This window comes from Thamnophis elegans, chromosome 12, assembly GCF_009769535.1.
Source record: "Thamnophis elegans isolate rThaEle1 chromosome 12, rThaEle1.pri, whole genome shotgun sequence".
Taxonomy (NCBI): domain Eukaryota; kingdom Metazoa; phylum Chordata; class Lepidosauria; order Squamata; family Colubridae; genus Thamnophis; species Thamnophis elegans.
The window spans coordinates 55367869-55382125 of NC_045552.1; the positions used below are offsets into that span (position 1 = coordinate 55367869).

The 14257-nt window shown below is 52.0% G+C and overlaps 1 protein-coding gene across 1 annotated transcript; it reads left to right on the top strand.

Moving 5' to 3' along the window:
- Positions 1–3037: 3037 nt before the first annotated feature.
- On the top strand, positions 3038–7492 carry LOC116516254 (nuclear cap-binding protein subunit 2-like). Its single transcript, XM_032228693.1, has 4 exons — positions 3038–3272; positions 3864–4045; positions 5187–5325; positions 7024–7492. Exons 1-4 carry the CDS (start codon positions 3186–3188, stop codon positions 7105–7107), a joined length of 492 nt encoding a protein of 163 aa, XP_032084584.1. The 5' UTR covers positions 3038–3185; the 3' UTR covers positions 7108–7492.
- The last annotated feature ends 6765 nt before the right edge of the window (positions 7493–14257 follow it).

Genomic DNA, 14257 nt, shown 5'->3' on the forward strand with positions numbered 1-14257 from the left:
GCTGTGAATTCAAACTGACATTTAACTCTTTGCATATCAGTGATACCAGGAGCTGTTTTTTTTGCCACAGTCCAATTCCATAAGTTAACTGCACTTTCCTCAACCTGTAGGGAAAAAAAACAAGGATATGCTTGTTTATGCTGAGAGAAAGACTTGGGCCAATGCACAGCAACTGTTTTACACCTTTGGAAATACAGTATGTGGAAGAACAGAATAATTAACACATCAAATGTTTGTAATAGGATTTTTTAATGGGCTACTTTCCTAAATTTTCAACCTATTCCCTTTAATGATTTTTTTCTTTCTCTACCTGGGCTTTCTGATTCTCTTTCCACTTTTCTTTATTTGTACTTTCTATCTTGCTGAATAGCTTGTCAATATTGTCTGTTATATCAAATAATGTCTCTTGGTTCATCAATTTTTTAATTAACTCTGAAAGATATAATAACATTAGAATAAAAATAGAGGCAGCAAATTGTTTTCAAGTCAGACAAGTGAAATTTTTTCCCTTCTTCTTCCGGTAGCTAAATAAAATGCCAGAACCCAAGGATGTCAGTTGATGGGGTTTACATAAGAGTTCTCCTAAGGCTTAAGCAATCCTAAAGGGTTCTCTTTAGGATTCAGCCTCAGGGGTCATCTTGTTGCAGAAAATGACATGCTTAGACTTCTCAGGATACAGGAAAATGTTTATTTGGCAGCCAGGTTCAGAAAGCTAACAAAATGGCTAGCATTGCAAGTTCTGAACAATCTTCATTATCGAAGCACGCGTTCTTATACATTCCCAAAAGCATTGCAACACGGAAATATTCACTCATTTCTTAGTGGTTACCTTGAGGAGAAAACCTTATAAGGAGATGAGGGTCTTACTTCTCCTTTTGTTTCAGGTACGGCTTACGTGTTATTAACGAACTTTAATTGAACTTTGTGGTTTGGACTTTTGACACAAGTTTTGACATAGGGACGTTGGCTAGAACATCCTGTGGTTAGTGAATGGGGACACTTCCTTTAAGCAACTTCTAACTGTCCCTGTTATTCTATGTCTTCATTCTTATATTTTTAATCCATATTTTATTCTGCTTTAATCTTGCCCTTGTTGCAAAGACTGCAATGTGAAGTTCCCTTCTCTTCTTATCAGACGCCGCCTAGACAGAAGTGAGTCAAGAGGAAATATGGTGCAGTAGCAGTGACAGTAAGGAAAGAGGCCATCCTGTCCAAGTCTAGCCAACCACGATCCTGAAGCAGGTGATGCCATCTCCTCAAGCAGCCAGGTGCCTGCTAGGTGAGTGGCCTTCTGTATTTCCCAGCAGCGTTGGGAAAGATTGCAAGAGGCTGTCCTTCTTTTGGAAGTTTAGACCTGCAAAATAATCCTACAACAATCCCTTAACAGGCTTCCTGCCAACAAGGTTGGGTGGGGTAATGGTGCTGGCAGGACAATCTGGTTCTGACCTACAAACTGTTAGATAGAATCCAGAGCAGAATCAGAAATCTCTTTGAAACAGCAGGTTTGAAAGAACTTGCACAGAGAGAGAAGAGTCCATAATACTCCTAAAGTCAAATATTTCTTTGTTGTATGCAAAAGTTACCTCTTATTTCCAGACTGTCACTTTCATCTTCCATTTCTGCCATGTAAAACAACGTGCCCTTGAAAAGAATTAAAAAAAAACCAACAATCTTAATTGTTCTGGTTTATATCTTAATTGATTATCTTTCCCACAATATTTGTTCCTGCTTTCAGCATCCTCCAGCCTTTGCTGCAATGAGGACCAGCTTTCTGCTGACCCAGCGAAGGCTCCTTGGGGGTGCTTGAGGATGCCCAGGTGGCCATGAAAAAGGAAGCACTATGTCATTTGTTGCCTTTTCCCAGCCCTTTTCTGGCCAGCCAAATAGTACTTTTACTTTTACATTGTTAGTTCCAGCCAAACAGTCTTCTTCACAACCTACTTAGCAAATCTGTCTTGAGCAAAACCTATGCTGCCCTGCCTCTCTGGAAGACCCCTGAGCATGTACAGAATGCCTCCTTCTTCTTATTTTATTTATTTATTTATTTATTAGACTTATCTACCGCTTCATAGGGCTTTCAGCCCTCTCTAAGCGGTTTACAGATTTTTTTAGCAAATTGAGTCAGCAACTTGCCCCCACAGTCCGGGTCTTACTGAAGTGCCCCAACTTTACTTTAATTTCCAATGGCCAAGTGACAATTTGGTGACCTGAGGGGAAGAAATAAATGAAGATAACCATTAAAACCCAGGCAAGAATGCTTCTGGGAATGTATTTCCATAGAAGCTCAACAGCAAACTTTTCTTTGGGGAATAAGCTTTGTATCGTATTTACTACAAGGCTTCCATTAAAAAAAGAGAGAGAGAATGTGTCTGATAACCATTTTATATCAGAAACGGCCTGGGAGCACCTTTTCTGACTAGCCAATTTGATTAAAAGGTGTGAATTTTCACATTTTCACATTTTCTTAAAGCTTATAGGCCGCCCTTTTCCCTGAGGGGACTCAGGGCGGCTTACAAATCATGGGAAGGGGAGTGCAAGACAAAAAAGACATTTTCATATGCTGCAGATTAATCCTCACAGATAAAGTGCCTAGAAACGTTCACACCTTTTAATCAAATTCTTCCTCATGTTTGGCCACTCTAGACAGGTGATTTTCCCCCCAATCTTGGCAACTTTAAGAGGTGTGGATTTCAACTCCCAGAATGCCCCAGCTGGGGAGTGGAGGCCCACTCCTGTTAAAGTTGCCACAGTTGAGCAACACTGCCCTGTACTGTTCTTCTCCGCCAGGGCTTTAGATCGGGCGTGCTTCTGCCACTGCACCTGGTGAAGCTAAAAGATGCCTTTCAAATCAAGGCTTCTCCTGAGAGAAAAAGCCCTGACTGGACACAAGGAAGCTTCCCACAGGCCGAGAAAATGGCCGCCGGACTTTCCCGCCCAAACGTCGCCGCTCCGCCTTCTTCTCCGCCTTCCTCGCAAAGCATGCCGGGAATCTCCAGGCCGAGCTTTTCAGGCGTGAGCCTCGCCGCCCAAAACCACAATCCCCGGCAAGCCTAGCGCCGAAGTCGCTAGGGCGGCCAATGAGGAGGCCTCGGGAAGGGGGAGGGCTCTCCTGAGCGACAGGCGCCCCAGCCAATTGCCGCTCGGCGGAGCGGGCGAGTCTGAGGCCGCCCGGCTAGCCGCTCAAGATGTCGGGGCTCCTCGGCGCCACCCTGAAGATGCTCACCAGGGACTCGTACTGCGACCTCAGCGAATACCTGGAGCAGTCCTACAAGGTGTGTGTCGGGACGGGTGTGTCGGCGGAGCGCTCTCTGGACTCGGGGCTCCAGCCCGCGGGCGCTCTGCACATGCCCAGAAACCCGCGCCCGGCTGGAGTCGATCTTGTGCTCGTGGGGACGGGTTGGCTTTGCCTTAGTTCAGGCGGCAGGGGGAAATCATCATCATCATTATGAAATAACAACTACAACGATCATAGATCTGTTGTTTATGCCAGTGTTTCTCAACCTTGGCAAATTGAAGATGTCTGGACTTCAACTCCCAGAATTCCCCAGCCAGCATTCGCTGGCTGGGGAATTCTGGGACTTGAAGTCCAGGCATCTTCAAGTTGCCAAGGTTGAGAAACACTGGTTTATGCCTCCCTGTTTGCCTGCCCCTCCCCCCATGGGATTCCAGCGCCCCTCCCCCTTTTGGGGGGTGGGGTGGCTCCATCTCAGCTGCTTTACGAAGCCACCACTGGACTACAACTCCCAGAATCCCCCAGCGGCAGGTGGAAGTCCTGGCTGAGCCAACCTCTGGATCCTGGGCTGGTGCTGGCGGTGGCTGATGGGTCCTTTTTTTTTTAATGCGTATGTGTGGGTCCTTTGCAGGGCCGGAAGGAGCTGCAGGCAGAAGACCTGAAGGATTCCTCCACCCTCTACGTGGGCAACCTCTCCTTCTACACCACCGAGGAGCAGATCCACGAGCTCTTCTCCAAGTGCGGGGACGTCAAGCGGATCATCATGGGCCTGGACAAGAACAAGAAGACGCCCTGCGGGTTCTGCTTCGTGGAGTATCCTTGGCTTGGGGGGGCGCGGCTCAATTCTGGCACGCTGGCGGGAGGGGAGGCTGCTGGGGGTGGTGGGCATTTTGAGGAGGAGGAGAAAAGTGGATGGAAACTCATCAAGGAGAGAAGCAATAGCAATAGCAGTTAGACTTATATACCGCTTCATAGGGCTTTCAGCCCTCTCTAAGCGGTTTACAGAGTCAGCATATCGCCCCCAACAACAATCCGGGTCCTCATTTTACCCACCTCGGAAGGATGGAAGGCTGAGTCAACCCTGAGCCGGTGAGATTTGAACAGCCGAACTGCAGTCAGCTGAAGTAGCCTGCAGTGCTGCATTTAACCACTGTGCCACCTCGGCTCCTCGGACGAAGGAGAATCTTCCCATCTTCCCTCCTAGGACGATTCACCAGTGGGACAGCTTGCCACCAGAAGCTGTGGGTGCTTCCACACTGGAGGTTTTTTAAAAAAAGAGACTGGGCAGCCACTTGTTTGGAATGGCCTAGGGTCTCCCGCTTGAGCAGGGGGCTGGATTAGAAGACCTCTAAGGTCCCTTCCAGCTCTATCTATCCTGAATTAAAATTAAGGCGGCTTCTGCCTGTTCATGGCGGGTGCGTCCTGAGCCATGCTGCTCTTCTGGATGGCTCAGTTGGCTTGTTCTGCCCTGCAGAACCTCTTTGGGCCAAGAGAATCTTTCCAATTTTGCTCCATAGTATTTTATAGCAATAGCAGACTTATATACCGCTTCATAGGGCTTTCAGCCCTCTCTAAGCGGTTTACAGAGTCAGCATATCGCCCCCCACAGTCTGGGTCCTCATTTCACCCACCTCGGAAGGATGGAAGGCTGAGTCAACCTTGAGCCGGTGAGATTAGAACCGCCGAACTGCAGGTAACAGTCAGCTGAGGCGGCCTGCAGTACTGCACCCTAACCACTGCGCCACCTCGGCTCTCATTTTTTTGCTGAAGGTGCTGGCCCCTGGGCAAAAGTGTTGGTGCCCCTCATGGGGTTTCTAGTTCCTGACAGCAGGGCTGAGAAGCTTGTTCTGTATCAACCGTTTCTGGCCTGGTTGGTGTTGCTTTGAGGGAAGCCGGTTGCACTCTGTGACTTGGAGCCCGATCCTGCGAATCTTTCCTAAAATAACGACTCCAGATACTACACGAGAGCTGAAGCCGAGCACTCCATGCGTTTCATCAACGGGACTCGCCTGGATGACCGGCTTATCCGGACAGACTGGGATGCAGGATTCAGGGAAGGGAGGCAGTATGGACGCGGCAAGTCAGGCGGGCAGGTAAAGATGGGTAGTTGGGAGGGGATTGCGCCTCGAGGGCCCCACTTCACCAAGGGGGGGGGGGTTGCCCCTTCCTCTGGAGACCATTCTGAGCTGTGGGGCTGGTTCCTAGAAGCACTGAAGTTTATAAGTTTTGCCAGAGGAGATCCCATAGCACTTGGAGGTTGAACCATCCAAGGGCAGAAATATGCACCTCTGGATCTTACTTCTACCACTGAGTACCCTTCCCTTACCTGGTGGTCTCTGGGGCTGCTGGGGTACCATGACTCCCCAAATTCCTACATCTACCCTTCACGGGAGTTTTCGAACCTATCATTCCAGGCTGCCTATCCCTATCGTTGGGAAAGGAAGTCTTTTCAATTGTATAGCTCCCTGGCTTGCAAGGATGAAAGCTTCACCTATACCCCTGTGCTCTCTCTTTTTTTTTAATTTTTATTTTTATTAAACAAACAACACACACACACAACAAAAGAAAAACAAAAAAAACACAAAAAAACCCCATCATCACATACAGCATGTCGTTTGGTTACAAGTGTTGTTACATCCACGTTCTCGAATAACATTTACCATCACAGATTTTTCATCTAGTATAACTAAATATCTCACTTTCATTGTACAGTATATGTTCAATTACAATTAGTGTTATTGTTTTTTTCCCCCAATAAACCTAATTCCCCTACATTCATGTCTGTTTGATAACAGTATACCTTTATATAATCACAAATCCCAATATGAAAATTTTTTTACCAACCATTTATATTTGTATGTCACTATTTTCAGTTATGCATAATTCCACCAATCAACTATCGGGTATGCTTATGTTCATTATTATCCTTGTACATCATACATTCAAACAGAGATCTTATTCCTTCATTTATAAACAAAATGTTCTAAATAGCCACTAATATATACCAATTTTTAGTTATTCCCTTATTAAAATTATTTATCAACAACAAGATATCCTTGTAATATATTCTTAGGGTTATACATTATATCACCAATCCTCTATCAAGCATACATAAAATCATTGTTATCCTTATCCACTTTAAAACAAAAATTCTAAAGTATTCAATTCATCGATGTATTCGTTTTCCATTGTATCGTTGTTAATCTATTTCACAGCGTAATTGTGTTGTCATTTAACTCCTTCAGTTAGAACATGAGTAAAACATTTTTCATTTCCAAGTTTTCCCCCCTCAGCCACTGATAAAACAAGTCCCATATCTTATAAAATTGCTCATCTTCTTGTTCTCTAATTTCAAATGTCAATTTACTCATTTCAGCACAATCCATTATTTTTCGAATAACTTCTTCCTGTTTGGGTATTGTTTCGTTTTTCCAGTTTTTTTGCAAATACGATTCTGCCTGCTGTTAGCACGTTTACAATCAGATATTTTAAGTCTTTATTATAGATTTCTGGTGTAATTACCACTGTGCTCTCTTGTTCTCCATGCAAAGTCCTTGAGTTACGTGAGCCAAGGGAGGCTGTATCAAGGCTGTGGAGAGAGCAGGAAAGGGAAACTTGCCAATTGCAGGCTGCTTCCAGGCTGAGGTGCTTTCAGAATATGCTTTGCAAGCTGACCGTCCAGGGATGGCTTTTGTAGCACCCATCCAGAATGGAGGGTAGCTCCTATTTTGTGATAGTCTCTGTGGTCAGCTGGTCCTTATCTTGGGGTCTTTCTCTCTCCCTCTCTCCAGGTAAGAGACGAGTACCGAAAGGAGTACGATGAAGGAAGAGGCGGCTTTGGCAAGTTTTTCCAGCAAGAGTTGCCGAAACTGTAGACGGGGATTTAAATAATCTGGATGGATGACAGGGAGGAGAGCTAAGTTCAGCTCGTATCTCCTTGGACCAGCGGGATAGAAGGGAGGGAGAAAGGGCTGGCTTTTTTTTTCCCCGGCAAGGTTAGTTCGAGACTCCTTTCTCTCACCTGTCACTGTGTTTTTTACGCTTATCCTGGCCTGAGTTGGGATCTGGTCCAAGGGGGTGGGTGCGGAAAGCAGGCCTGCGGTGGAAAGAAATTGGAAGCTTAAAAAGCCATTGCTTGTTTTGTTTTCCACTTTTTCTGTACGCTGTCGTAACACTTGTAACGTCCCCGGGTGTATAAACTGTCCTTAAATGTTTTTAAGAGGAGGAACGAGACTGAAATAAAAACGCCATTGGTCTGAAGAGAGTGCTTTTTTTGACATACGGTTACCTGGGTGGAGGCCTAAGTAGTAGTAATAGCAGTAGTAGCAGTTAGACTTATATACCGCTTCATAGGGCTTTCAGCCCTCTCTAAGCGGTTTACAGTCAGCATATTGCCCCCACAGTCTGGGTCCTCGTAGAACAGGGCTAGAAAACGACACCCCAAAGGAAGCCCACAGCAACCCACAGGACCAGATGTTTCCAGCAAGAGTTGCCGAAACAGTAGAGAGGGATTTCCCTCTGGTTTTGTCCAAGGGCGGCTGACTGCATCTTCTCAAACGAGAACCAGCCCAGGGCAGCTGGCTCAGAGGACTGGCAGGGGCTTAGGGGGAAGGAAAAGACACCCCAGGAACTACCTGGGGTAGTTCATACATGCAAATGTGCTGTGCTCACCCAAATATTTTTTATTTGTCAATTATTCGGCATTCTTTTTTTCTCTTTTTGCAATTCTTCGGAGTTTCTGTCCGCGAGATGCCTGCGGGCATTCCGGGTATCTTCTGCCCGTTTGTTTAGCTGACCTAACGGAATTGCCCCCCCCCCCCCCAGCACAAAGAGCTGCCCCCCTTTTTCCACCTTCCCTACACGTGTCTGCAGGGAGTCAGGCTGAATTGGCCGCCAGTCGGGGCCTTTGCGATGTTGAAGCTGGAGTTTTTCCGGGGAAAGGTTTGGGGAGATTCCAGGCCTGGCCGGCAGGAGGCGCTACAACAAGGCACCGTTTTGTGTGTGTTTCCACCCCGCCACGCGTCTCTGGCCCCTGGCCATTAAAACCCAGCCCAGCTCCAGAGGATTTGGGGGGTCTGAAGTGTACACGTGACTCTGAGAAGAAGTTCCCACGTGCAAATGCCCCCCTCCCCCCCGGGTCTCTCTGCCTTCCGAGGCAGCCCCTCTCCCGCTGCCCGTCTCTGCTCTGACTGAGACGGCAGCGCAAAGGTGGTGGTCCCGGAGGGTCTGGAAGGCAGATCCCAGCTCAAAGTGCGGGAGAGTTTCCCGAGTCTGGAGAGCGGCGGCCTGGAGTCCCCAGTCCCCGTTTTGGAGGAAGCCGCCTGCCTGGCTCCTCTTCCCGGCTGGAGCCTTCGGAGCCCACCGCCCGAGGCTCTCGGCTCTGCCACGCCGATCCCAGGCTTGAAGGCGGAGGCTTCAAGGCCGCCCAGCCGCTCGCTCGCTCCGGGAGTCGCTTCCAGCGGGCAGGCTCGCCCCCCTGGAGCCCGCGGCCCGGGGGAGCCCGCCTGGAGGAGGCGGTCGCTGGCGCTCGGCCCGCCCCTCGCCCGCGCTAGATATCCCGCACCCCGCCGGCCGCCTCCTTCCTTCCCTCCTTTCCCTTCCTCGCCGGCTGCCGAGGAGCTGCGCGGCCGTGGCTGGTGAGAGGCGGCGGGCCGGGGGCGGGCGGGCTGGGGAGCCTCCCCTTTGGCGCGCCCCGTCCGGCGGGCGCCCGGCTGCAAGAGGAGCCCCGGGTTGCATCAGCGCCGCCGGCGGAGGGTCAACAGGTGCAGCTTCGCCTTTGCCGTGCGCCCCACCTGGGGAGCCCCGCGGGCAGGCGGCTGCGAGCCCTTCTCCGGCGCCAAAGGGCCGTCTTGCTCCGTCCCGCCAAAGTTTCTGGCTCCTGCGTGGGACGGGCGGGTGGGAGAAGGAAAGGCGCGTCCCCGCGATCTCCCCCGGCTCTTCCGGCGGGGACTTTCCTGGCAGCCTGCGAGGGAAGCCCCCGGGGAGGCGGCGGGGAGTTCAGCCTCGTCGGCCGGCCGGCCGGGCAGAGCTGGGGGGGGGGGGCGGCCCTGCGCTGCGGCTTCCCCGCTGGCTCTTCCCCTTCTGTCCCAGCTGGGCTCCCCTCTAGCCGGCTCCGTCCCAGGAGCTCCGGGCGGGGGAAACGACGACCCTTGTCACCCCCAGCTGGCTCTTCCCAGAACCCCGAGAAAGTCCCGCTGCGGGAATGGCTCGCTCTGCCGGGGGCTCGTCCCGTCTGTGGGCGGCTTCGCCCCTGGCGTCCTGCCGCGCCTTTCCCGGCTGCTGCGGCTCCCCTTGGGTCGGGGCGGTGGGCCGAGTGAGCGAGAAACAGGCGGAGAAATTCCCCTGCCCGACGTGTCCCGTCTGCCTTTCCCTCCTGTGTAGTTTGGCAAGGCTGCTTAGGGAACCAAAGGGGGGACGGGGACCCCGTTAGAGGGCAGGAGGGCACCTTCAGGGGCAGGAACGTGGCTGGTGGGGTTTCCTGCCTTCCCTCTCGGCTTCTGGTGTGGAAAAGACTTTCCACCTTTTTCCTTGTTGCCTTCCGCTTGCCAGGGCCTTCTGGGCACCGCTCCCCTAAGACGTGGCAGGGAATCAGGCCGGGGCACGTTCGCACAAATGCCCACTTCTAGCCGTCAGGCCTGGCCAAGAACCGCTCTGGAAAAGGGCATGTATGTTTCTGCCTGGCTGAATGCAAACACATCTGTGTTCCTGGGCAGAATGTTAAAAGTGCGTCATTGGCCAGGTGCTAATTGCTGGAGATGAAAAGGGAGCTGCAGGCAGGATGCTCCTTTGACGGGGAGGGGGACCACCGGGGGCATCAGATCTTCCTGGCGCTCCCTTGCAGATCTCTTGGCGCAGCTGACTTTAAAGCCAGCCTCATTAGGCGGGTTGGGCTTCGCAGACCTGGGAAGATCTCGGAGCCGCTTCAGAGAAAAAAGTGGTCCTCATTCAAGACCCTTCCGGGTTTCTGCATCCGAGGTGCTTCCAAGGCCATTCGGGGCACAGGTGATTGCCGGGAGGGGTGTGTGTGTGTGTGTGTGTGAAAGTACCACAAAGGGGGTCCATGAAGAGCCGGCTGTGTGCAGTTCAGCGATACGTCTTGGCTACAGACAGGGTAACCGGAGAGAAATGTGGGGAGGGGCATTTACACTGTAAAGCTTGATGTGAGTAGGGGGAAGCTGCTTGGTTTCGTTGTGCAAGAGACCCTGAATTGTTGAGGCTTGGATCCTGGCCTGGCTGACATGAAGCACCAGCCCAGCCTCCTCCTTTCCCAGGTAGGCTGTTGATTTATTGGCTGTTCCCGTCCCTGAATTCTGGCAGGCTCTGAAGGATAGACCAGAATAGTTACATAAAACTTGCCTAACCGTCACATCACTACCATTGCACCCAGCACAGGGAATTGGGGAATCGTTTGCTTACCAAACTTAAGATTGGGTGGTTCCTTAGCCTGTGCCTGCCAAGGCATCAAAGCGTGCCATTGTGGGCACCCATGAGAACCTGGTTAGGGGATCTCACCTCCGGAGAGTCACCTGTTGGCCCCACCTTGTTATACTCTTCCCTTTGGCTCCTAGCTGCGCTGCCGGCAGGAGAGGGCAGGGATGCCGGGTGCCTTCCTTCCTGGGTGGATCCCCCTGACCAGTCCCCGAAGGAGTCTCCGGACAAATGTGCCAGGATCTGGGGTTAATGGGACCTAACTGTCGAGAGGGACCGAGTTGGGCAAAATGCATGCCCGGCCATTACCGTGACCCGTCAAAACCGCGGTCCACAAAAGCGCGCTCGATGAAAGCGCGCATTTGACGTCATCACAGCGCGACGAAAAAAATTTTAAATTGAAATAAAAATAAAATTAAAGCAAGCCGATTCACATAAACGTAAGGGTTAGGGTTAGGTTTAGGGTTAGGTTTAGGGTTAGGTTTAGGGTTAGGTTTAGGGTTAGGTTTGGGGGGGTTAGGGTAAGGTTTTCGCTTTATTTTTACATTTATCGATCACAGCGCGATGTTCTCGTCGCACTGTGATGACGTCACGTACGCGCTTGCGTCGAGCGCGATTTTGTCGTCCGCGGTTTTGTGGTGGAACCGGCCATTATAGGAGAGAGAGGAGGCTGTACGGCCTCTTCCCCGTCTGCTGATGCAAGCAGCGATGTAGCTTCTGCTCGCCATCTGTCTCTCTCGGGACCTTTGACCCCACCACCAGTTCAGGCTCGGTGGTTGATGTCTCGCTTCGCAAACTCTCCTTGCCAAGAAGCTACAGCGAAAGCAGCTGCGCCGGGGTGACTCCCTTTTCTGCCAAAACTGGCAGGTCTAAATTGGCAGGGTGACGCCCCCGTCTATCACAGGGGCACGGAGCAAGCTTGTTTGTTTTTCCTCGCATTTCCAGCAAGCCACACCGAACAGGAGGCGGCTTTTTCCCCCGTGAGAATATTTAGCAACCCTTTCGGAAAGGGATGGAGGAAGAAGAAAGCCGGAGGCTTGGAAGAGAGGATTGGAGGCCGTCGCATAGAAACTTCCCCCCCAACCTTAGGGGCCCCAGCAGGGGTGGGTTTCAACCGGTTCGCGGCGGTCCCTGCGAACCGGTTGGTCGGCGAACCCGGAAGTAAGTAACTTCCGGGAACGGCAAAGGGCCCACCCGCCCGCCTGCGTTCCTTACCCGGTTTTGACGAGTTCTGGTTGGTTGGTTGGTTTTATTATTTATAGGCCGCCCTTTTCCCTGAGGGGACTCAGGGCGGCTTACAATATATAGATAAGCGCAATATATGCGCTTCCATGCATGCGCAGGACGCATACAGCGCCTGCGCGATCCTCCAGGAGCAGCTGGAGCATCACACAGACGCTAGTACGCATGCGTGCGCCGCGCGCGTGCACGAGGACGCCGTCGGACTGGTTGGAACGGGGCGAGAAACCCACCCCTGGGCCCCAGGGACCTGTTCTGTGGACCAGGGGTCCTGGTTTCAGGGGCTGCCTGTGTTTCATGGATGGGGCCTTGCTTGTTGGCATGGCCTGGTTGCTGGCATGCCGCAGACCATTGCCAGGGAGTTGGGAAGCCCTGGCATGGAGGCTAGAGCAGGCTTGCTCTTAGCTGCTTCAGAAGAGAAGAGGAAGAGGGGGAGCTTCCCTGACTTCAGGAGGGATGAGAAGGCTCCCACCTTGGAGCAGCCCTTCATGGTATTGGACCTGGGTACTTGAGAGATCGCCTGCTGCCAATTACCTCCACTAGACCGATTAGATCCCACAGATTAGGCCTCCTCCGAATTCCATCCGCCGGCCAGTGTTGACTGGTGACTACCCAGAGGAGAGCCTTCTCTGTGGCTGCTCCGACCCTCTGGAACGAACTCCCCGTGGAGATTCGAACCCTCACCACCCTCCAGGCCTTCCGCAAAGCCCTTAAAACCTGGCTGTTCTGACAGGCCTGGGGCTAAGAACTATCGCCCCCGTCTCGAATTGGTATGACTGTTGTGTATTTTAAATTATGTATTGTTCCTGTGTCGTTTTTAATTTTCTGTTTGTATCCCCCTTCCCTGGTTGAGTTGTGAGCCGCCCTGAGTCCCCTTCGGGGGGGAAAAGGGCAGCATATAAATAAAATCAACATTCAACATTCATTCAAATGGCCCCTGACAGGAAGTCAGTGATACGGTGGTACATTTCCTGCTTCAGGAGCGTTTTTGGACTGCTCTCTGTGGCCCTATCAGACTTGGGAGATTGCCGGAGCCGGAGACCGTGAACTGCGGTACCAGCTCCCTTTAAAAACAGCCGCATTCCTGGGCTGCTTTTCCTTCCGCAAGGGCCTCCCCCCCCCACTCCCCTCGTTCCTCCAGAGGTGCGTATCATTTTCTAATAAGTTACAGCTGATGGGCAGGAAGGCATAAACAGCCACCTCCCGTGTCCGCATTTCCCTGTAGGGACTCTTAATGGGCTGGCAGCTGGCAGAGCCCTTCCAGGCGTCTGCCAGGCTGGGCGAGAGGGAGGGAGGGAGGGGGGGGCGTTGTTTTCCTCTTTGTTAATTTAAGGAAGAGGAAAATGAAAAAAAAAAAACCCAAACATCCTGCGAAGAAAAGCGAGGCCAGGCACCTGCGCTTGGAAATGCGTTGGAAGCGAAACAGACGTCGCTTCCCCTGCGCAAAAGGATTTCTCAGTATGCGGGAGCCCCTTCGAGCCTTGATCCGCTTTTAGAGAAACGGGCTGAAGTGACTCGCCCACCTCTTCCCAGCCTGGGGGGGTGGGGCCTCCGAGTGCAGCCCCTCCTGCCTTGCAGAGCCCCTTGAACATCAGGAGTCTGCTAACCTGACCTCTTTCCTTCCTGAGCTGCCAGCCTCTGTTTCCCCTTCTTCAGACTCCAAGCTTGGCCTGCGTCTCTCTTGATGCCTCCGGCTTCTTCCATCTGTCGTCCACAGGCTGTCACCTCACAGCTCCTGGGTGACTTTGCTGGTGACTTTGTTCAGTGGGTGGGTGGGATTTCTGACCTAGGGAAAGCGCCCGACTGGAGGCTGCTGCAAGGACCAGTGAGCAGCCGGGGGGGGGGGGGACAGCGCACCTAAAATGCCGGTTGCCTGGAGACGGTGGAGCAGAGGGCTTCCCAAACGTTCCAATCGGACCCAGCCTTGGCACTGAGAGTGGATCTGTGGCCTTGGCCCGGCAGGGTTCTCTCCAGAAATCTCCTGGATTTCTGAACGGGCAAAAGCTTTGCTTGAAGGACCGGCTGGTTTACTCTCGTCTCCTGGCTCCGTGAGATCCTAGCAATTAAAAGTATAGGAGGGGGTTTTTTTTAGTGGGTGATCCCGGGGGCAGGACGCTTGGCTCTCCGGCCACTGAGTGTGTCCAGGAAAGGACCTCCTGCTCTCGGAGGGGCCAGGAATTGATGTGTCTCATGACAGCCAAAACCCAGAGCCATTCCCTGAAAAAACGTCTACATTTCCTGCATGTGCAACGCGCCTAGGGTGAGCCTGGGAGCGGTCAGCTGCCTGGGTCCTTCTCTTCCAGGCGAAGGGTCAAGCGGCCCAGGGCCTCCGCCTTGAGTGCTGCTGGCACGGACTGG

Bases quoted from the DNA above. Each gene is read 5' to 3' on its own strand.
- LOC116516254 (XM_032228693.1), top strand. From the start codon at position 3,186: ATGTCGGGGCTCCTCGGCGCCACCCTGAAGATGCTCACCAGGGACTCG. The intron at 3,273-3,863 runs GTGTGTGTCGGG...GGTCCTTTGCAG, and splicing joins ACCTGGAGCAGTCCTACAAG to GGCCGGAAGGAGCTGCAGGC. The intron at 4,046-5,186 runs GTATCCTTGGCT...TAACGACTCCAG, and splicing joins TGCGGGTTCTGCTTCGTGGA to ATACTACACGAGAGCTGAAG.